This window comes from Entelurus aequoreus, linkage group LG14, assembly GCF_033978785.1.
Source record: "Entelurus aequoreus isolate RoL-2023_Sb linkage group LG14, RoL_Eaeq_v1.1, whole genome shotgun sequence".
Classification (NCBI taxonomy): Eukaryota; Metazoa; Chordata; class Actinopteri; order Syngnathiformes; family Syngnathidae; genus Entelurus; species Entelurus aequoreus.
Genome location: NC_084744.1, coordinates 21,050,085 through 21,075,748, shown reverse-complemented (window position 1 = coordinate 21,075,748; position 25,664 = coordinate 21,050,085). Strand labels below are relative to the sequence as shown.

General features: G+C 39.8%; 1 protein-coding gene across 1 annotated transcript in view; it reads left to right on the top strand.

The window, feature by feature from the left end:
* LOC133664512 (neuroligin-4, X-linked-like) overlaps positions 1 to 25,664 on the top strand; it is a 126,459-nt gene that overhangs the window by 58,787 nt on the left and 42,008 nt on the right. The window contains exon 8 of the mRNA XM_062069199.1: positions 2,307 to 2,431. Coding sequence (XP_061925183.1) covers positions 2,307 to 2,431 — 125 coding nt within the window. The remainder of the gene's footprint in view (positions 1 to 2,306; positions 2,432 to 25,664) is intronic.

The window sequence follows — 25,664 nt, the reverse complement described above, 5'->3', positions numbered from 1 at the left end:
TAGTAGTGGGTTTCAGTAGGCCTTTAAGTTGATGATTACTTCTATGTGTAGAAAACTTTATAAATAATTGAATCACTTGTTTATTTTTCAACAAGTTTTTAGTTATTTTTAAATCTTTTTTTCCAAATAGTTCAAGAAAGACCACTACAAATGAGCACTATTTTGCACTGTTATACAATTTAATAAATCAGAAACTGATGACATAGTGCTGTATTTTACTTCTTTATCTCTTTTTTTCAACCAAAAATGCTTGCTCTGATTAGGGGATACTTGAATTAAAAAATGTTTCACAGGGGGTACATCACTGAAAAAAGGTTGAGAACCACTGTTCTAAGTGACCCAGTTACAAGTAATAAAACATTTTTACAAAAAAAGACGTTCACTCCCTTTTGGATTCTAAGAATTTTAGTGGGATTTTTTTTTTTTTGTAACTGTAATTGCTAAAAAAATAAAAATACATTCAAATCAATGCCAATTATTGACCTATTTAAGGCTCCAATTGCTAAATATTCCACCTTAAAAAAATTGAGAGGGAAATATTGCATATTTTGTGTTGTTGCCGTAAAAAACAGAGTTTTTAGAAAAAGCGAATAGAATATGAAAAATATATTTTCTCGATATACATCTAGAAATGCAATCGTTGAGGGAAAAAAAACACGCTAAAAATTAACATACAACTTATTCTTTACACTTTTATGACACTTTATGTTTCTTTTACCGAGGTGATGACATTAATTGAACCTGCCATTTGAAAAAATTAACTCAAGTTTCCCCCTAACCTATATATATATATATATATATATATATATATATATATATATATATATATATATATATATATATATATATATATATATATATATATATATATATATATATGTATATGTGTGTGTGTGTGTGTGTATATATATGTATGTAAAATATTTACCATATTTTGGTCATTTTAAGCAATACTTGAGCTTATTTCCTCAGCACATTTATTTTAATTTACAGAGCAACACACTTTCGACTTCCGTCAACAAATGTGTGTTCCTACTTCCTGAAACAAAAGCGAGTGTGTTGCAATCAGGACAGGCTTGGTAACAGACGATGAAGACGACTAATTTTGGACAAATGAGGGTTCACAACCTTATCTTCTTGAAGCTGAATATACAGAGGATGAACTGATGATTATAGAAGCAAGAGGGTGAAACGTTGGCGCAGACTGTAGCCGAGGGAGTGAGGTTGGCGTATTACCGTAGCATGCTGTCAAAAGGCGATGTGTTGGTACGCTAGAAAAACAGTTGCTCGGTGTTCGCTTTTACAAAAACAATGTACTACAGGTCGGTAATTGTACAGTTTATAGAACGTAAATGAATTATTGTTGGCGGTTATAGGATGACTTTTTTAAATGATTTAGCGGCAAAATTGATGGCTCCTATTAGCTGCATTGCAAGCCACATAGAACAAGACAATTATTACAAGTTGGAATGCAAAAAACCCCGAAACCTTTAGTCTTCTTCTTCCCAAGGATTGTGAACAATAGGTGAAATTCCCCAAAAGTGCTGATCCACTTTAAGTTTCTAGATCAGTGTTTGGCAAACTTTTATAACCAAATGCCTCCTCAGAAAACTTACATTAAAATCCAGTAGTGTAGCATGCCTAATTATTCATCAAAAACAAGGCTGAGGTTTTAATGAACAATTATAGTTAATATTTTGGGCCACTGTAACATTACACACAGTTTAAACAGCAACACAGTGTTGGAATATAGTAAAATAAAACTCTGTACTTTAATCAAGTGATTCTTTGGCGTACCACTAGATGGAGCCCGCATACCACTAGTGGTACATGTACCACAGTTTGAGAATCCCTAGCTATCGATTATAAGGTTTTATTATTTTTTTTCTATGCACTTTGTTAAAGAAAACTTAGTTTTTTAAATGCCAAACAGCCAAACACACAATATGCAATATTGTCCCTGAACGATATTTTTAAGTGGATTTTTTTTTTAATGTGAATTAATTGTAGCCTTATATAGATCAATAATTCATAATAACATTGATTAATTATTATTTTTGGAGCAATTACTGCTACAAATAAACAACCCTGCATGACAGCTTTTTGTTATTAGAGATACATTTTTTTGTTTCATTTCACCTGTTTGCTCTTTCATTGTTTTTTGTTTTTGTTTTTTTTAATAATATTTTTTAGAATGTGCTGTGGGCCGTTTAAAACATTAGCTGCAGGGCTCAATTGGCCCCCAGGTAACACTTTGGACACTCCTAGCCTAAACTCTATGTGTCTATGTGTGTGTGTTTATGCAGGTTCCCTATGTGTTTGGCGTGCCCATGGTGGGTCCTACCGATCTCTTCAACTGTAACTTCTCCAAGAACGACGTCATGCTCAGCGCCGTGGTGATGACCTACTGGACCAACTTCGCCAAGACGGGGTAAGTTGTTACAAAGTACGCTGATGGCCAACATTGATTTCCCCTCTGAGGAGATGTTTGGTCTTTTAACTGACTACAGCAAGAAGCCAAAGACAAAAGCACCACCTCAGCATTATTCACATCTATTTATATCAGCCCTCTAAAGACACACACATCAATTTGTAATTTGGGTTTTTCCGAGGCTGCAGTGCGGAACTTTGCAAGCTCCCTTCAGGCCACACTACTGTTGCTTCCGTGTGCAGAGGAGCTTTCTGCAAGGAAGGCCCGTAAAGATGCATACTCTTCCACTACCTTTCCTATTTGTGTGCTCAACACTGTGCTTGTGGGGGCAGCACACACACACACACACACACACACACACACACACACACACACACACACACACACACACACACACACACACACACACACACACCCACACACACACACACACACACACACACACACACACACACACACACACACACACACACACGTTCTTATATTTGTTCCCTTCTTGAGACCTCCGAAAAAGGCCTACCTCTTCGGGACCAGCCTTTCTAGATACATAAAGATTTTTATTTACAATATTAATAATATATACATACTATGCAAATATAAAAATACTTCTTGTGAAAAATGAGTTGTAATTTCACAAGAAAAAGGTCACAGTTTCTCAAGAAAAACTTTGAATTTGGGCAGTACTATAATAAATGTCGTAATTTTACTCAACACAAGTCAAAATTGACAAGAAAAACTGTACAATGGTGCAATATTATGATAAAAGTTGGAATTTTACTCAATAAGAGTCGCAATTTTACAAGAAAAGCTTAACATTTTGGCAATTTTATGAAAAGAGTTGTAATTTTACTTGACAAAAGTCACAATTTTATAAGAAAACTTTACATTTTTGGCAATACTATAATAATAATCAGAATTTCACTTGGCAAAATTATGACAAAATTCATACTTTTACTGTAGAAGTTAACTGTTACTGGCCACTATAGTCTTAGTACCGTAGTGCAGTGGTCTCCAACCACCGGGCCGCGGCCCGGTACCAATTGGTACCGGGCCCTACAAGAAATTAAAAAAATAAATAAATAAATAAAATAAACATTTTAAATTTTTTTTTTACAATACAGTCTGCAGAGATACACTCCGTAAGCACACATGATTGTATTTCTTCATGACAAAAATAAAAAAAATAAAAAATAAAAAACCCCTCCCCCTCTGTCCGTGGGACAAATTTTCAAGCATTGGCCGGTCCGCAGCTACAAAAAGGTTGGGGACCACTGCCGTAGTGTATTTGTTCGTCCTATGGTCACATATGGGTTGTCTTACATCAGCACCAGAAATCGTAAAATCAGCTGTCCTTCTTTAGCTGCCGTCTTGTTTTATCATATATTGCTGCCTTTACACCTGTCAATGTTTACTTTTGTAGGCACATTAAATCAACAAAAAATCCTGACTTTGGATCAATGTTCACGGACTCTAGTATTCGGCTCTCTTTTAGATGCAATGGTTTTCCGTATTGGGATCATGATTTCGGTCCTAACTTGTTCACCGATCCTCATATGTTGTTGATGTCTCAAAAAAGATAGAAACACACGCGCACACACACACACACACACACACACGCATGCACGCACGCACGCACGCACGCACGCACGCACACACACACACACACACATACACACTCACACACACACACACACACACACACACACACACACACACACACACACACACACACACACACACACACACACACACACACACACACACACACACACACACACACACACACACACACACACACACACACACACACACACACACACACACACACACACAGGATCTTTGCTCATGAGGTTAAGAGACCTTTTCTCATGAGAGCATGTTTTCTTTGTGCTGCATTTACAATTCACCGATGGATAGCAAGGTGTTTGGTATGGCACATACAGAAGACCACCCAAAGCCACCATGTCACAGTGCTGTGATACATTTACAATAATACAATCCAATAGCTCAAAGGTGGATATTTGTACTGTGTTACAATCTCAACTTGGACCTTCAGGGTGTGTATGCCGCTTATTACCCCAAAGTCAGCGGGGATAGACTGCAGCTCAGCTATGGCCCTGAACTATATAAGTGGTGCAAATGTGACGTTTGTGAGCGAATCAAGTCTTTTAAAGGTTTTTTTTTTTTGTGTGTCCTGTCCAGCTACTCAGGCAAATCATATTGTTGATGTAGATGCCCATACCGGCTGTACACATTTACTTTACTTTAAAAGTGTGGGATACTTCTCTCGTTGCCTTATTTGTATTTGACTTTATTAAATGGATTTATATGATTATTTGGTGCAGCCGGGCCGGAGCAGGAGGGGATGGAAAAAGGAAAAAAAAGGAAGACAGATGGGGAAATTGTGGGGACAAGAGGGGGATAAGACAGAGAGACAACAACAAGAGCAAACACAACAACAACAGAACAACATCAGCAAATAGGATATGTACAAATATGATAGTAAAAGTGATAGAAAAGAAGCAGTTAATTAAATACATATTAATAATGCAGAAATTATTGCACTACAAATGGAGCAATTCTAATACCAATAGAAATAGCACTATTGATAATGAATAATAACAAGGGCTTGAAGTTGCCAGCCTTTAATTTATTTGGGAGTCGTTTTAATGCAGTCGTCCCTCACCACATCGCGCTTCAAATATCGCGGCTTCACCACATTGTAGATTTTTGGGGGATATTTTTTATTATTAAAAAAAAAAATAAAAATCTACATTTTTTAAGTACTAAATTTGGTATTTTCAGGACTACAAATGGCTAAACAAACTAACAAATACCAATACTACAGTATTATTGACCACTAGAGGAGACCGAACCAATCCGCTGTTCAGTATGGTGGTCACTGATTGGCTCAGCCTCAGGCAGCATTACTATATAGGAGTAAAAGAGTATAAAGGTGACTAAAGAGTGTTGTTTAATGTCTAGAGTGCTCTCATAATCTTGAAAAAGATTTGTAGAAAAATATAAACCTTTTTTTTATGCTCTAGCTGTATTTTATTTAAAATGAAGGATTCCCACTTTGCGGAAATGTATTAATCACAGTCATGTCCGTAGCCGATTAACAGCAATAAACAAGGCATGGCTTGATTGGCTACACTAAATTGGCCCTCGTGCGTGAATGTGAGTTTGAATGTTGTCTGTCTATCTGTGTTGCACCTGCGATGAGGGGGCGAGTTGTCCAAGGTGTACCCCGCCTTCCGCCCTAGTGCAGCTGGGATAGGCTCCAGCAACCCCCGCGACCCCGAGAGGGACACGCTGTAGAAAATGGATAGATGGATAATTTCTATTTATTTGTATTTTATTTATATATATATTTTTTAATTTGGACACATTTTTCTGGTTGTTCAGTATTTTTTGTATTCACATTTTTATAATATCCTAATTTCTATTTTAATTTTATTCATACATTTCATTCTCACTTTTTATTTGTGTATATTTTTTCTCATATTGACAAGTTCAAGCTGCACAAGCATGCAATGATTTTATCCCATATTGTATGTCTTATTGTGCCATGGTCTGGGGACAGGCCACGAGATGTGTAGTGAAGCCTCTGTTGTCGTTATACAAACAAACACTAAAGACATTTGATCAAAAACTGCGTTCTCAGCGAAGGCCTCACTCTTTGCCACTGGAGTTGAAGTCACACTCGGACATTAAAATTTTCTCCACAAAACTGAAAAAGTGGCTTAAGGACAATCAGAAGTGTGAGCACTAGAACTGGGTGTAGTATGCAGAAATGGGGCCAATTATTTTCAATGTGTTTTTATTTTTTTACTCGTCTTAATCCTTTTGTATGTGTTTTACACTTAAAAGCCTAACCAGGGACAAGGGTTGCAAATTAGCCTGTGGCTAAAAGTCTTATGTACTTTGACATTGGTTACCTGTGGGTAGCAATGTTTAATTGTACTGTCCCTGTCAAATAAATACATGAATAAATAAATTAAAATATTGGTAAAATGCTCTTCTGCTAAAAAGGTGAGGGGAAAAATTCTGAATAATGATGTCCCTGTACATTAGAGGAGAAGCACGAGGACCTTATGGAATGTTTGCAGTGAAAACACAACAAACAACAATAAAACAATTATAGTCCATATTACAGAGTAATTCCCACCAATAGAATATCATTTGTGTAAATTTGAATTATTCTGATGTTATAACTGCTACCAGTGTTTGTCTCCTTAATAAATAATAATAAATAAAACAAATACTTGCAGTGTGTGTATACAAGTTTGATGGAGGGTTTTGAAGTTGTTTTCGAGGGCTTTGAAGGCTACAATGGTGAATCCCATTATCCGCATCTTGCAAGTGTTTTTTTTTAATCATCTTTTGAATCCTAAAAAGAAAAGACATATGTGTTCTTGTTTCTCATGATTGTGAACGATTAAAAAAAAAAAAGCTCTAGGAACACTTTACACCATTAAACAGAAAATGTTTCACCATACAACAAAAATCCGCCTGAATTGTTGCGAGAACAGGCTGTGCATTGAAAAATGTGTCAGCTGGTGCGTCCTAGTGTATCGACTTCTTCTGTCTAAATCATTTGTGACGTGCGTCCGAGTGTGTTTATGAGTGACCTTGTCCTAGACTGGAGAGTGTGTCATTTCATTTGGAGCGTTTCGCTTCGTCTGTGGACCGTGCAGCAGGTTGCAGAATAATGCTCAGCTTACATTTTTCTTTTTCTTTTTTTTTAAATCACTTTGGGTATACAGAGACCGACAGCATCTATTTTTCCAAATACCAATTAACATATTTCATGGCTGTGAAAATCGATCTGGCCAATCAGAAGCCTGAATCTGTAAGCCTCATTAATACTACTACTACTGTAAATGCACATTTACTTGAAGGCAGTTGCTACCAATAATATTGTAAAACATTGAACAAACATAGTACAAAATAAGACAATTGGAGCCTGATCTACTAAGACCTCAAACTATATACCGTATTTTCCGGACTATAAGGCGCACTTAAAATCAAATGTTTTTCTCAAAACTCGACAGTGCGCCTCGAAGCTATTTTATTTGGTACATGGTGTAATGATAAGTGTGACCAGTAAATGGCAGTCACACATGAGAGATAAATGTAGACTGCACTATGATTGCAATATGTCTCAAGTAAACAACACCAACATTTTAGATGTTCCATTGAAAATATAGAATATTACACACGGTTCTCAAAACTCTATCAAAATGTTTTAGGACGACTTTGGTAAGCTATGAAGCCGCACCGCTTGGTGGATTGTTGGCGCATTAAACATACGAGTATTACTATGGTGTGTGTATAAGGTAAGACATATTTGTTTCACAATATTATGCAAAAGCAACTTTTCTTACCTTCTGGTACCTGCTGATCTTCATTTTGGATCTGCAAAAATTGCACGCGTCCGCCTTTGTAGTCCGTGCCGATGCTATAGTCGATAAACTTCTTCTTCTTCTCTATCTTCTTCTTATGGGACATTCATCCTCCGCTGTTGCCATTTCTAATATAAAGTAGTGTAAAGTTTTTACTTATATCTGTCAGTAAACTCGCCATGAAAACGCTAAAACATACCGGTGTAGTGAGATTACATAATTCACCCAAGGAACTTTAGTTATGACAGTTCCGGTCGGACGTTTTTTCACGGGACACATTTCTTGTGTTGTTGTTTCCGGATGAGGAGATGCTGCTCCTTTATTGATTGAAGTAAAGTCTGAATGTCATTAAAACAGTTAGCTCCATCTTTTGACACTTCCTCCACTCCCGCCTTTGCATGCTACACCGCTACACTGCTACAACAAAGATGACTGGGAGAAGACGCTGCCGAAGGTGAGCCACGTAAATAAGACCGTCCACAAAACGGCACATTCTGAAGCGACTGTCAGAAAGTGGCTTAAAGATGATCTGTAAAACATCATCTATGCAACATTTTGACCAAATAACCACCATTACATGTTATGTAGACCACAAGGAAGTGTTTTACATTTAGAAAAAAACAATAATAATATGACTCCTTTAATGCGCCCTATAATCCGCTGCACCTAATATATGAAAAAAAGATTTAAAAAAATAGACCATTCATCGGCAGTGCGCCTATAATCCAGTGCGCCCTATGGTCCGGAAAATATGGTAATTGCATGTACTATTAGTGGGCATGTTGCGTGTGATCTACTAAGATGGCATGAACAATTACAAATTGGTGCAGACCACCTTGTTTAAATGAGGTTTTTCCATGCACTATACAGGGCATCACCATATCGGGCCTGGACTCTCTTCCACTCCGGCGTTGCATGCAGTGAGAGACGACAAGCTGGGGTGGCAGTACTTGCTGCCCCGTGGCTCAGAGCCTGTACGTTGGAGTTTACCCAGTAGACGAGAGGGTAGCTTCCCTCCGCCTTAGTTGAGGGGACAGGGACTGACTGTTATTTGTGTTTGTGCACCAAACAGCAGTTCCCCCCCTTTTTGGTTTCACTATAGGGAGTACCTGAGAGTGCTTTCCCAGGTGATTTTCTTGTGAGTCCGTTGTTCTGCTGGGGGCTTCAAGGCTTACATTGGCAACGGCAGTGAAACATAAAGAGGGGCGATTGGGAGAAACAGCCGCCCGGATCTAAACCTACATGGTTTAAATTCCGTGCTCGTCACAGATTTTCCATAACAAACACCGTGTTCAAACATAAGGGTGTCCATATGTGCACTTGGCACCACGACACTCTAGGCCGTAGTTCGATGATCGACATTGTGGTTGTGTCATCGGATTTGGTGTCTCATGTTTTGAGGGGAGGAGTTTTTCACTGATCGGTGGTGAGTTGTTTCCAGTGGTGGGGGAGGATGCTGGTCAGACCTGGCAGGCTCAAGCGCCTGGTCAGCTGGGAACATCGAGCAGAGTCTCGCGTTAAAGAGAGTTTAAATTCCCACCTCTGGAAGAACTTTAACATATCACAAGGGCGGAGCTAGACACTGAGTTCGAGCGAACCATGTTCCGTGCCTTCTATTATCGAGGCGGCTGATCGGAGCTATGGGTGCAAGGTGGTTGGTGCTTGTCATGGTGGTAATGCCATCAACCCTCAAGAAGGAGTCATAATGGGTCCTTTTGGCTCGTGGGACTATGGAAGCAGCGCACAGCACAGGTCAAGCGGTGTGCAGCTTCGACGGTCACAGAGGCAAAAACTTGAACATGGGAGGAGTTCTGGAAGCAATAGAAAATTACTTCAGGATGGCTACGAAGCGATTCTTGACTACCATCTGCCTCAGGAGGGGGATACAGTGTACTGTCAATTTTGTATATGGTGTTCTGCTGACCTCGATTCGGAATGTTGTGGATTGATGGAGAGAATACTTCAAACTTCCACCGACACGTCTTCCTATGAGGAAGCAGTGCCTGGGGAATCTGTGGTGGGCTCTCCTATTTCTGGGGCTGAGGTTGCCGAGGTAGTTGAAAAAAACTCCCTGGTAACAGGGCCCTGGGGGTGGATGAGATCAGCCCGGAGTTCCTTAAGGCTCTAGATCAGGGGTGTCAAACTCAAATACAGAGTGGGCCAAAATTTAAAACTGAACAAAGCCGCGGGCCAAGGTTGAACAAATTAACCTTTTAATAGGCACCCAAACAAGTTTTGCATTGACTATTGAACAAGCAAGGCTTATATAACTTTATAGTGACATGCAAAATCGAGTTTCAAATAATAATAATAATAATTAAAAAATATCAATGGCATATCAAATACAATTTAAATAAAAATTGAATGCCTCTTTTCTATTTGCAGCCTTATGAGGTAAATATCAACATTAACTTTTTCCACAGGCTAATAAATGTGAAAATAAAATAATAATGAATAAACCAACCATTCAGGACTTTAAACTGCTCTGTTTGCAACACACTGATCTAATCTGATGTGCCCAAGCCAGATACCTGGCATCTTTTTTTGGATGCTAGTTCATTAATGTCGGGGCTCAGGCTTTGAGCTGAGGCAACCTTCATTATCGAATGATGGTGTTCATCAGTCAGACGTATCCTGTGAGACGTTTTCGTCATCTTCAATGAGGAGAAAAGTTGCTCACATAGATAAGAGCTGCCGAACATGGAGAGCAATTGAGCAGCTTAGGTGCGCAGCTGAGGCATTGTGTCAGGGATGAATTGTGGAAACTGTGCGGCGCCAACAGCGTCATACTTTGACTTCAGCGTGTCATCACACTGGAGTTCAATCAGCTCCATTTGGAGGTTAATTGGTGCTTTTTCCACATCAACTGCGAAGGGATTACTAAGCAGTTCAAATCTACATTTCTGACCATCACTGTCGCCAAATCGCCGGCTTAACTCAGCACAGAGTACACTGAGTTTTTCAGCAAACTGTGCGCACACGGCGGTAGAGCATACTTGCCAACCCTCCCAAATTTCCAGGGAATTGCCCCTACCGAAAATCTCCCGGGGCAACCATTCTCTCATATTCCACCCGGACCACAGTCTTAGGGGCGTGCCTTAAAGGTACTGCTTTAACGTCCTCTACGAGCTGTCGTCACGTCCGCTTTTCACCCATTCTAACAATGTGCCGGCCAAGTCACAAGATATGTGCGGCTTCTGTACGCACCCACACGTGAATGCAATGTATACTTGATCAACAGGCATACAGGTTACACTGAGGGTGGTTCTTGTTTGGTGTGGGTTCACAGTGCGGAGCATATTTGTAACAGTGTTAAAGTCGTTTATACGTCCACCCTCAGTGTGACCTGTATGGCTGTTGATCAAGTATGCATTGCATTCTCTTGTGTTGGTGCGTGCAGAAGCCGCACATATTATGTGACTGGGCCAGCACATCGTTGGACTGGCTGAAAAGCGGACGTGACGATAGCTCGGGCAGATTTATGGGAGGGGCACTGAAATTTGAAAGTCTCCCGGGAGGGTTGGCAAGTATGAGAATTAGCGGTGAATGCGGTGTTACCGCGGCACCGCCGCTGTATATGATCGGCGGGCCAGCTCTAGCGTTAATTTGATAATGCCTCAAGGGCCAAATGAAATTACGCGGCGGGCCAAATTTGGCCCGCCGTGCAGCATTGCGTGGACATCGGTGGTAGTGCCTCTAGATTGGCAGACCGGGGTGGTGGTTCCTCTCCTTAAGAAGGGGAACTGGAGGGTGTGCTCCAATTATTGTGGGATCACACTCCTCAAGCTTCCCGTGACGGTTTATTCAGGTGTACTGGAGAGGAGGCTACACCGGATAGCCAGACCTCTGATTCAGGAGGAGCAGTGTGGTTTTCGTCTTGGTCGTAGAACTGTGGACCAACTCTATACACTGGGCAGGATCCTCAAGGGTGTTTGGCAGTTTGCCCAACATGTGCTTTGTGGACTGAGTGAAGGCATTCAACCGTGTCCCTCGGGAAGTCCTGTGGGGAGTGCTCATAGAGTATGGGGTATCGGACAGCCTGATTGTGGAGGTCCGTTCCCTGTATGATCGGTGTCAGAGCATGGTCCGCATTGCCGGCAGTAAGTCGGACCCGTTTCCAATGAGGGTTGGACTCTGCCAGGACTGCCCTTTGTCACCGGTTCTGTTCATAACTGTTATGGACAGAGCTTCTAGGCATAGTCACGGCATTGAGGAATCTGTTTTGGTGGCTGCAGGATTAGGTCTCTGCTTTTTGCAGATGATGGGATTCTGCTGGGTTCATCTGGCCAGGATCTTAATTTTTCACTAGATCGGTTCGCAGTCCCTGGGGGGGTGTTTAGGGCACGTCCGACTGGTAGGAGACCACGGGGAAGACCCAAGACATGTCTGGGGTCTAGTTCTCCCAGCTGGCCTGGGAACGCCTCGGGATCCCTCAGAAAGAGCTGGACGAAGTAGCTGGGGAGAGGGTAGTCTTGGCTTCTGCTTAGGCTGCTGCCCCTGATATTAGACTTTGGATAAGTGAAAAATGATGGATGTATTGATGGATATATTAGGCATCACCATGGAGTCTCTCTTTTACTGCACATTTATATTATCATGCTCCTACCTGTCTCGTTCTTCTATATTTTGAAACATGTACTAGACAACATGTACTACTTTTTCTGGGCATTTTAGAAGCAGTCCTGTAATGTATCTACCATGTAGCCCACTTTACTAGCGCGCTGAAGGTTTGCCCAGAGAGGACATGTTGACAATGTTCCAGCTGCAAGAAAATGCATCTTGCAATATATATTTTTTTACATATATGAAAAAAGGAACGCCAGCAGAAACCAAAACGAATCAATTGAATATGTTTTAATCTGCCACTTAAGTCATCCAGCAGCAATAACATTTGAAAATGATATTGCTGAATAACTATTATGTCTACCATTTTTATTTTTTGACAGTCCATATATGTTGACAAGCATACCAGGATGGAGCTGCAGCGTGATCACTTCCTGTCTCGCAGCCATTATTGCACAGCTACCAGTCTATGTGCTAAATATTTTTCCTAGGAAAATATGTTTCATTTAGGGTATATTCATATTTAGATTTTTTGGGATGGATCATTCGGTACGGTACAGAAAAGCTCTACTGAAGAAACAACTGAACTGAGACCTTGAAAGGTACAATACATAAGTGACTAAGGCATAGCGCCTGTGGCAGGATGTTGTACAGGGGCCTTTTGTGAAGTTTGAAGATTTTCTAATTTCTGACATTTAAACATATATTTTATTTTAAAAAATACATCATAAATGTTATTATACAATTATTATAGCTGTGAAAGTGCAATAATAAGGTTACTCAAATCAAATTAGGAATGTGTAAGGCTACCTACACCCTATTTAAAAAATATGAACTGTTTTTGTTCCACCCGGATAGCAGGAAACCTATCTTATTAATGCTCATCTTTAACCATTCACACACACCACCAACAGTTTGGAACAAGGATGATAGGTGATAGAAGAAAGGTAGAAAAATTATACATCTACAGGGCATCCGGAAATTATTAAAAGCACTTCCGTTTTCCACAATTTATTATTTTACAGGCTTATTCCAAAATGGAACTGGGTCATTTTTGGCCTCAACATTTTACAGGCAATACCTCATAATGACAATGTGAAAACATTTATTTTCATTTTGTTTTTTATAATTTTTTGTTAATAAATAAAAGTACAAATAAAATCACATGTACACAAGTATTCACAACCTTTTGCTCAATACTTTGTTTTTGCACCTTTGGCAGAAATCACAGCCTCAAGTCTTTTTGGCCCCGTTTACACTGCACACTAAATCAGATTTTTTTGCCCTTAAAGGCCTACTGAAATGAATTTTTTTTATTTAAACGGGGATAGCAGATCCATTCTATGTGTCATACTTGATCATTTTGCGATATTGCCATATTTTTGCTGAAAGGATTTAGTAGAGAACATTGACGATAAAGTTCGCAACTTTTGGTCGCTGATAAAAAAAAGCCTTGCCTGTCCTGTGACGTCACAGGTTGAAAGGCTCCTCACATTTCCCCATTGTTTACACCAGCAGCGAGAGCGATTCGGACAGAGAAAGCGACAATTACCCCATTAATTTGAGAGAGGATGAAAGATTCGTGGATGAGGAACGTGAGAGGGAAGGACTAGAGTGCAGTGCAGGACGTATCTTTTTTTGCTCTGACCGTAACTTAGGTACAAGGGTTCATTGGATTCTACACTTTCTCCTTTTTCTATTGTGGATCACGGACTTGTATTTTAAACCACCTTCGGATACTATATCCTCTTGAAAATGAGAGTCAAGAACGCGAAATGTACATTCACAGTGACTTTTATCTCCACGACAATACATCGGCGAAACACTTTAGCTACGGAGCTAACGTGATAGCATCGGGCTTAACTGCAGATAGAAACAAAAGAAATAAGCCCCTGACTGGAAGGATAGACATAAAATCAACAATACTATTAAACCATGGACCTGTAACTACACGGTTAATGCTTTCCAGCCTGGCGAAGCTTAACAATGCTGTTGCTAATGACGCCATTGAAGTTAACTTAGCTACGGGACCTCACAGAGCTATGCTAAAAACATTAGCCATCCACCTACGCCAGCCCTCATCTGCTCATCAACACCCGTGCTCACCTGCGTTCCAGCGATCGACGGCGCGACAAAGGACTTCACCCGATCACCGATGCGGTCGGCGGCTAGCGTCGGATAGCGCGTCTGCTATCCAAATCAAAGTCCTCCTGGTTGTGTTGCTGCAGCCAGCCGCTAATACACCGATCCCACCTACAGCTTTCTTCTTTGCAGTCTCCATTGTTCATTAAACAAATTGCAAAAGATTCACCAACACAGATGTCCAGAATACTGTGGAATTTTGCGATGAAAACAGAGCTGTTTGTATTGGATGCAATGTGTCCGAATACTTCCGTTTCAACCATTGACGTCACGCGCAAACGTCATCATACATAGACGTTTTCAACCGGAAGTTCCCCGGGGAATTTAAAATTGCACTTTATAAGTTAACCCGGCCGTATTGGCATGTGTTGCTATGTTAAGATTTCATCATTGATGTATAAACTATCAGACTGCGTGGTCGGTAGTAGTGGGTTTCAGTAGGCCTTTAAGTGATGCAGATATTTTATAAATGCTGCAAAGTGCTTCAAATCTTCTTAAAAAATGTTGCATCAGATTTGGGCCACATCAGGAGGTAGTCTGAATTGATTAGAATCTGATCTTTTCAATTGGGACTGCAGTCTAAACGGCAATGCGACCTGAATGCGACTCTTGCAGTTGTTTTCCACCATTTGCCTACTTCCTCTACATAACAGCCACGGCACAAACCCACTAACACGCTGATCTGTGGCGTCCATGTTTTCTTGTAATATAACGACTTTCTTGTAGCTAAGCTACAAGTTACTCCCGATCAAATGTAACGGCATTTATATCTATGGGCCTACATTTATAATATCAATGTTAATGTAACTGAGAGTGGAACTTAGAGACCCAATAAGGGTCCATTACTAATAACTATCTGTCATTTAGCTGTGGACACCCTACAACTACCTCTAGCGGTCCCCACATCCCACTTTATGTATTTATTGTAGTTTGCCTTTTCTTTGGCCCACCCCTATAATGTTATTCATGTTCTCTACCTCAGTGTTTTTTAACCACTGTGCCGCGACACACTAGTGTACCGTGAGATACAGTCTGGTGTGCCGTGGGAGATGATGTCATTTCACCTAATTGGGGTAAAAATATTTTTTGCAAACCAGTAATTATAATCCGCAAATAATATGCCGTTGTTGAGTGTCTGTGCTGTCTAGAGATGGGCAGAGTAACCGTGTAATACTCTTCCATATCAGTAGGTGGCAGCAGGTAGCTAATTGCTTTGTGGATGTCGGGAACATGGTTTGTCGTGATCACAATATGCATACGACAGCGGGAGGCACTGTGCAGGTAAAAAGGTATCTAATGCTTAAACCACAAAAATAAAAAATGCGAGTGCCACTAAGAAAAGGCATTGAAGATTAGGGAAGGTTATGCAAAACGAAGCTAAAACTGAACTGGCTGCAAAGTAAACAAAAACAGAATGCTGGACGACAGCAAAGACTTACAGCGTGTGGAGCAGCAGACGGCGTCCACAAAGTACAGCCGAACATGACATGACAATCAACAACAAAATAGGAGCGCAAGACAAGAACACTACACACAGGAAAACAGCAAAAAAGTCAAAATAAGTCACGGCGTGATATGACAGGTCATGACAGTACACCTACTTTGAGACAAGAGCTATATTGATGCATGGTTGGTTATGGTTTGAATTCATATCCAACAATTGCGAGAACGACTTTTTACTGTCAATATCGCCTGCTGAGTTTCATTTTTTAATGTTTTTTGCCGGTGGTGTGCCTTGGGATTGTTTCAATGAAAAAAATGTGCCTTGGCTCAGAAAAGGTTGAAAAATACTGCTCTAGGGGTCCCCACATCCCACTTTATGTATGTATTTAGTTTGCCTTTTCTTTGGCCCACCCCTATAATGTTATCCATTTTCTCTACCTACAGTAAAAAACACAGCATCTATCTATATCTTGACAAAAATGACTTGCGTGTTGTTTGGAAACAGTTGGTGATGGTTATGTGCAGTAAAACTTTTCATGAGCTCAACTCACCTTAATGTGTGTTCCTAAATTTGTGTTGGACGTCTTAGATAAAGAGAGCAGTTGTGATTTTGGTTTACAGAGTAAACAACTAAAAACTAAGGTTTTGGGCAGTGTTTTCTCTAAACGCATACATGTGTCTAAATATGGCCAAGGACACGCAATATTGTGGGTTTCCTGCACGTCATCTTCATCACTAGAGGACAAATCTAATTTGCGGGAGAGAACTCCTCTCCCATTTTTAAGTAGGTTTCTTTTTTTTTGTTTGAATCATCTGCTTTACGGTTTCTACAGGTATCAGCAAATCTAATTTCATATTATTTAAAGCCATTTTTAATGCCAAATTAATGCCCATGTCCGATATGGTTATTATATCTAGTCAAAAGCTTAAAATACTTTCAACCAAATCATGCACAAATTAGTTATTTAGTGCATGTAAACATACCAAGTGTGTGTGTGTATAGGGTGGCGACGTTTGGTTTAGGGTGGTGTTGTCCCAAAACCAATATTTTGGTACCGGCACCAAAATTATTTTTATACTTTTCTGTACTATTCTAAATAAAGGGGAGCACAAAAAATAGCATTATTGGCTTTATTAGTTTTTTTTAATCTTAGAGTACATTAAAAATATATTTCTTATTGCAAGTTTGTCCTTAAATAAAATAGTGAACATACTAGACAACTTGTCTTTTAGTAGTAAGTAAGCAAACAAAGGCTTCTAATTTAGCTGCTGACATATGCAGTAACATATTGTGTCATTTTCCATTCTATTATTTGTCAAAATTATTAAGGACAAGTGGTAGAAAATGAATTATTAATCTACTTGTTCATTTACTGTTAATATCTGCTTACCTTCTCTTTTAACATGTTCTATCTACACTTCTGTTAAAATGTAATAATCACTTATTCTTCTGTTGTGTGATACTTTACATTAGTTTTGGATGATTGATTGATTGATTGATTGAAACTTTTATTAGTAGATTGCACAGTGAAGTACATATTCCGTACAATTGACCACTAAATGGTAACACCCGAATAAGTTTTTCAACTTGTTTAAGTCGGGGTCCACTTAAGTTGATTCATAATACAGATATATACTATTTTCATAATACAGTCATCACACAAGATAATCATCCGAGTATATACAATTAATTATTTACATTATTTACAATCCGGGGTGTGGGATATGGGGGTGGGGGGTTTAGGATTGGTTGGTATCAACACTTCAGTCATCAACAATTGCATCATCAGAGAAATGGACATTGGAACAGTGTAGGACTGACTTCGTAGGATATGTACAGCAAGTAGTGGACACAGAGAGAGAGATCAGAAAGTATAAGAAAAAGTATAAGAAAAAGTGTCTACATTTGATTATTTACATTTGATTATTTACAATACGAAGAGGCATGATGTGGAAGGGAGGGTGTTAGTTTAGGGTTGAAGTTGCCTGGAGGTGTTCCTTTAGTACGGTTTTGAAGGAGGATAGAGATGTGGGTATAAATCCGATACCAAGTCGTTACAGGATCATACATCCGTCATATTCAAAGTCCTCATGTGTCCAAGGACATATTTCCTAAGTTTGTAAACATAATATAAATTTAAAAAAAACGAAAGGAGATGTTGTGATGCCAAAAAATATCGACGTAATCATAGTAGTATCGACTAGATACGCTCCTGTACTTGGTATCATTACAGTGGATGTTAGGTGTAGATCCACCAATGGCGTTTGTTTACATTTTGACGCCGGTGAGCTACGGTGTGTAGTAAAGCATGTTTAGCTATTCCTCGTCCTGCAGGGATGATACTTGTAAGAAATGTACTTTATTTGTCGCCATGGAGGAGAGGAATAGTGATTTAGAAGTAGCTAAAACACTGCCGACTGGGGCTGCACCTCTTCCTGAGGGCGTTTCAGTGTTATAACTTCACCTTTATCGTTGGTTTTTAAGCCAAAATGCGTCCGTTCTCCCTTTTCAGTCTACTCACTGTGTCTGCTTGTAAGTACTCTGTGATTGTGCGCTGCCGAACATACTCGTCTGCTCGTAAAACCAGCAATAACACGACGACAGGGGTGCAGGGGGGGTACTTTTCAGAGGCGGTATAGTACCGAATATGATTCATTAGTATTCATTAGTAGAACCCTTGTTTAGGGTGGAATGGGAGCCCTTTAGGAGTCTCGAGTATGGGGCCCAGAAAGTGGTGCTATGATACCAGTTTATGTGTTCCGTACGGTTACATTGCCCAACTTTGAGATTGTTATGCTAGATGTTAGTAAAACATGAAAGATGCGCTCGCCTTTTAGGATAAGCTCTAATTAGCTGTGAAGATGTTGAAAAAAAAATGGGCTCTGATTCGGAGTAGACATGACTCTGTGCAGTGCGATAGAAGTCTTAGAGCAACAAAAAATAATGAGCGCACAAGGAAAAGTTGTTATCTCTTTCCGCTCAAATTCAACCGAGGTCCTCGAGAAAGAAGAAAATGTCAAGCGAATTTTAAAAAACAGAAATGCAGCGTGATTTGGAGCAAGATGCACACAATCCCTCTGTCACGACAAGATATGGAAGCTTTTCTTCAGCCTGTGAAGACCGAGGATGCAGCGGCGCCTTTTCAACCACTTAAAGATTTCACTGATGAAAGACGAGGAAATGCCATAAAAGAAGAAAAGGAACATAATTTCCTTTTTTTTTGGCCTCCTTTATATAACGTGATATTAAAATGAACGACCATTTGGTGAAGAGAAAGCTCCTTTAGACCCAGTTCAATAAAGTAGAAGTATATTAGTCGAAGGGAAAATACAAAAAAGCCTTAAAAAGCTGACAATAGCGCGTGATAAGAGGACCTTTTATCTCTACTCTGACACCGCATACAAGATAAAAGCAATTGTTAAGGATGGACTCTATTCCAGGGCTCCAAGTGAGTCGTCCCCAGTAATTAATCCATCCGAGGCTGCCTCCACTGAGAGCCCTGGACACTTGTAGTGACACTCCCAGGGTGGACCTTCATCTAAATCACAGCGGCACATTGCAATGTCACAACAGAGAGAATTAGAACACTACTCCTGGCCGCCTACACGTGCAACCGGAGACATTACTTTTCATAGCTCCGCTTCCTGTCGGAGGTGTGACGACTCCCTGATGTATAGAGCGCATATTCGGTGTGGGCGCATCAATTTCGACGTTAGAGCGCCCGTGGGTCCTCACGCCAGCTGTGTGTGTCTTTTTGCGCTTTGCGAGAGGTGTGGATTGACAAGTAAACACATTGCTTGTAACTGGCATGTCTGGCACGGAAAACAGGATATCATACACGGACAGATGTTTGTTTTGCCAAGAGCCGCGCCAGGCTAAATTTGGGCCCGACATTTTGAGGTTCCTCCCTCCCAGTACATTTTTTCAAATTTTTTTTTCTCATGTCAAAATACTTTTTAAATCAAACTTAAATCAAAATGTATGCCTTTTTTTTGTTTTTTTTTGGACTACAGGCAGGCCAGTCTAGTAACCACACTCTTTTACTATTAAGCCACGCTGTTGTAACACGTGCAGAATGTGGCTTGGCATTGTCTTGCTGAAATAAGCAGGGGCGTCCACGAAAAGACGTTGCTTGGATGGCAACATATGTTGCTCCAAAACCTGTATGTACCTTTCAGCATCAATGGTGTCTTCAGAGATGTGTAACGTACCCATGTCTTGGGCACACCCCCATACCATCACAGATGCTGGCTTTTGAACTTTGCGCCTATAACAGTATGTTCTTTTCCTCTTTATTCCGGAGGACACAAGATTCAAGATTCAAGATTGTTTATTGTCATATGCACAGTTAAACAGACAGTTTGCCGTACAATGAAAATCTTACTTTGCTAGTCCACCCTTCAACAAGTCACACGGTACTTAGCTAAAATAAAAATAAAAATAAAAATGTATATACAAGGCACAGTAAGTAACATAACATTTTTGAACATTCTGATTGACAGTCAACAGTATAAATATGGAGGTGACCTTGGGTCACAGCAGCAGTTAAAGTGTCTTTAGTGATCAAAGGTGAAACGTGTCTACAGTGATGGTTCACAGTTCGGGGGTGGTCATGGTAGCTGTCTCAACGTCAACAGTTTCCACAAACAATTTGAAATGTGGACTCGTCAGACCACAGAACACTTTTTCACTGTGCATCAGCTCGGGCCCAGCGAAGCCAGCGGCGTTTCTGGGTGTTGTTGATAAATGGCTTTCACTTTGCATAGTAGAGTTTTAACTTGCACTTACAGATGTAGCGACAAACTGTAGTTACTGACAGTGGTTTTCTGAAGTGTTCCTGAGCCCATTGGGTGATAACTTTTACACACTGATGTCAGATTTTGATGCAGTACCGCCTGAGGGATCGAAAGTCACAGGCTTGCCGCTTACGTGCAGTGATTTCTCCAGATTCTGTGAACCTTTTGATGATAATAGATGGTGAAATCCCTAAATTCCTTGCAACAGCTCGTTGAGAAATGTTGTTCTTAAACTGTTGGACAATGTGTTCACGCATTTGTTCACAAAGTGGTGACCCTCTACCATCCTTGTTGGAAGCTGATTTTATACCCAATCATGGCACCCACCTGTTCCCAATTACCCTGTTCACCTGTGGGATGTTTTTTTTTTTTTTTACAAAAAAATCCTAAAAAACTGTGTTTTCTTTGCAAAATATGACATTTCACAAAGAAAACATAAACCTGCACCTTACCCTGGGATTTTGTCCGTGCATGTCAAATTACCAACACAACACTTACTCTCTGCGCCATAGGAGACAATTACAATACCTGGAGACATTTTCCCTTGTATTCTTAATAATGACTGTTGCGTCTGACCAGTCTTCCTCTCAGGGAATAAAGCACACTGGTCAATCCCAAATTCTTTCGGATGACATATATGTTGAGTAAGAAGGACCACCAAGACAGAATAGCAATATTACCAAGTTTCACTAAAGCTTTAGAAGACCAGCCCTTACAATGCAGTATTAGCAGCATCAAGAAACGGTCTAAAAATCAAACAGAAATAGTCACCTTATTTAGTTTGAAAATAACCCCTCCCGCTGTTGCATCCGACTAGTCTTCCTCTCAGGGAATAAAGCACACTGGTCAATCCCGAGTTCTTTCGGATGACATATATGTTGAGTAAGAAGGACCACCAAGACAGAATAGCAATATTACCAAGTTTTACTAAAGCTTTAGGAGACCAGCCCTTAAAATGCGGTAATAGTAGCATCAAGAAGCGGTCTAAAAATCTAACGGAAAGAGTCAGCTTATTTTGTACGAAAACAGCCCCTCCCGCCCAGAAAGACATACAGCCTTTTTGTTTTAAACCGATAAGGCCTCCTCCACAAAAAGGGAGTACATTATACTCCCAATAGACGTTCCAGCGCCTTCAAGGTGAAACACAGAGTTTACTAACGAACATAAGGAAAAAGCACAAAGAGTACACATGGGAAAATATTAGCTGCTTTAAACATGACTATGGATAAAGAAAGAACACTTAAAAATATATGCATTCTCCACATGACCGAGCAGAAAGGGTCTAGGAATAAGTTTGTGGTAAAACTTTATATAAAGTGACCTGTCACTCATGACAGAGGGCTTGGTCTTGCAGCGTTGATTGAGGGAGCGGCATTTTCTGACATAAGGCAAGGCAAGTTTATTTATTGAGCAGAAGTCGTAATTCAAAGTGATTTACATACACATTTCAAACAGGCAAAATTAAAAGATCATAACAATTATCATAATTCAAATTAAAATCATAAAATATAATCATCACAAAGCAATCTAATTCAAATTCCAAATCAAAGAGCACGGTGGATAAAATACTTTGACTGTTCTAGATTTTAGGAGCATAAAAGTGAAACGCAGCCTCACCGTGTTTGGTCTTGACTCTGGGCTCCACCAGGAGACCACTGCCTGAAGTTTTCAGAGCCCGAGATGATGGCTCATATGGTTCTAACGTGCAAGAGATTTACTTAGGCACAAGACCATGAACACACTTGTACACCAGCAGACTTGTACTTGTACACTAATATGGTCAATTTAGGACTTGAGCACCAGCATTTAGAAAGTACTGCATCTGCTTTACAGCTCATTAGAATTAGAATTAGACTTAGACTTCCTTTTTATTGTCATTCAAATTTGAACTTTACAGTACAGATAAGAACAGAATTTCGTAGAGAGCCCAGTGAGTAGGCCATTACAGTTGTCTAATATAAATATGCAGTAAATTACTTTCGAGTACATCACATGTCTGAAAAGTAGTATGAAGAAGTAGATTTGACAAATATCTTAAATCAAGGCAAAAAAAAATAATATATTTTTTCACATATTTTTTTAATATGTTAGACACATTTGCACATCTCAGATAATTTGCACTCAAATCTGAGATACATTTCCTCAAATAAAGAAAACAAATCAGCAGTCAATATTTTACTTGCGTTTTGGCAAGTGAAATTAAAAAAATGTGTACTATGGAGCTTTATTTCAAGTATTTAGTCTTACAGTGGCGGGCCGTGTGTTTCCCACCTAGGCCTTCAGTGATGTCCGACTTCAATGATTATCTCTCAAAATACCATCATTTATGTCCCCACATGACCATTGCTGGAGAAATACTATACAGGAACACATTTACGCACTACTGGGGATTGAACCACATCAACAGTGTACAAAACAGGTTTTTTATGGCGCATTTCAAAAGCAATTAAAACATATCTTATGTGGTACTGTCAACATTTGAATTGCAAAAAAAACTATTAAAGGTGAAAAAATAAAGAAATCAAATATTTAAACTCACAATTTGTAGCACCCATTCGACGCCGTATAGCCCCTCGTAGTTGGCTGATTCGAGTGGAAATGGCGGGAAATTCCCCATTTCATCGACGACATCGTCTCACAATATGTAGTTTCTCTTTAAATATCATTCTTGAAAATGGCCATGCAAATATGTATCTGCCACCTAATCAACATTTTGTTCTCCTTCTTTGTGGGTCAACCGCTTCCTGCTAAATTAAAACTTGTGATTGGATACTCACTTTGGAATGACAAGTTAGTATCCAATCACAGTCTCATTAACATCAGGCTACCTAGATAGGCTACTGTCAACAACATGTGATCTGATTGGCTATCGCAACTGTCTATCAACTCTGTGTTCTCGAATTCACCCGCTAACGGTCCCGATGAGTATCCAATCACAGGACGCGTAAATGTCGCGTTCAACATGAGGCCAGCTAGAAGGCCTTACTGACAACAACTCGTGATCTGATTGGCTATCGCAATTGTCTATCAACTGTATGTGCCCGTTCACTTACAGTGCACGGATGCCTGCATTGTTGATTCTGAAGGCCCCGGGCAGATTTGGTACAGCATGGCAACATAAGCTAGCTGAATTCTGATTGGATACAAACTAAAACTAAAAACAACAGCACTGGAACGATTATAATATGACATGAAGAGAATATGAATACTTTTAGATATTTAGGGAAAGTAAATTAAAAACATATTTTATCTTTAATTATGATCATGATTTCTGGTTATGTTAGGCCAGCAGAGAAGGCCTTGCTGGCCCTGACGGCACACCACTGCTTAGATGGATTCATTAACTGGCCTTTATTATTGGGATGATACACACAAACACCAATGTTTTTGATTCACAATAACAAACTAGGGCTGTCCAACTCATGTAATTACCATATTTTTCGGAGTATAAGTCGCTCCGGAGTATAAGTCGCTCCGGAGTATAAGTCGCACCGGCCGAAAATGCATAATAAAGAAGGAAAAAAGCATATATAAGTGGCACTGAAGTATAAGTCGCATTTTTTGGGGAAATTTATTTGATAAAACCCAACACCAAGAATAGACATTTGAAAGGCAATTTAAAATAAATAAAGAATAGTGAACAACAGGCTGAATAAGTGTACGTTATATGACGCATAAATAACCAACTGAGAACGTGCCTGGTATGTTAACGTAACATGTTATGGTTAGAGTCATTCAAATAACTATAACATATGGAACATGCTATACGTTTACCAAACAATCTGTCACTCCTAATCGCTAAATCCGATGAAATCTTATACGTCTAGTCTCTTACGTGAATGAGCTATCACACGGTAATCACAACAAATCGCATGAATCATGTGTAGACGCAGATCAATCACGCAATTTATTTGGACTATACATGCTATTTTACCTAAACTCTGGATGATCACCTGAAGGCGAATCAGTGGTGAAGTGGCAAATTTCACTCCAAAATACACCCTGACGATACCTTAAATAAAACTGTTACCAAGTTTTAAACACATAAATTATGTGCACTCAAGTAAAAGATTTAAAAAATGTTCCTCAATGACATTGGTTGTACGGTATACCAGTATTAGTATAGTAACGCGATACTAATGAATCATATTCGGTACTATACCGCCTCTGAAAAGTACCGGTCCCCCACCTCCCGCCTACCGCCCCCCGTCGTCGTCGTCACGTCTTGTCATTGCTGGTTTACGAGCAGACGAGCATGTTCGGCAGCGCACAATCACGGAGTACTTACAAACAGACACAGTGTATAGACAGAAAAGGGAGAACGGACGCATTTTGGCTTAAAAACTAACGATAAAGGTGAAGTTATAACACTGAAACACCCTCAAGAAGAGGTGCTTTAAGACATGGCTAGCTAGCTAGCGGCTAAAGTCCTGCCCCAGTCTGCAGTGTTTAAGCTACTTCTAAATCACTAATCCTCGCCTCCATGGCGACAAATAAAGTAAGTTTCCTACAAGTATCATCCCTGCAGGACGAGGAATAGCTAAACATGCTTCACTACACACCGTAGCTCACCGGCGTCAAAATGTAAACAAACGCCATTGGTGGATCTACACCTAACATACACTGTAATGATACCAAGTACAGGAGCGTAGCTAGTTGATACTATGATTAAGTCGATATTTTTGGGCATCACAACATCCTCTTTTGTTTTAAAAAAATGTATATCATGTTTATAAACTCAAGAAATATGTCCCTGGACACATGAGGACTTTGAATATGACCAATGTATGATCCTGTAACTACTTGGTATCGGAATTATACCCAAATTTGTGGTATCATCCAAAACTAATGTAAAGTATCCAAACAACAGAAAAATAAGT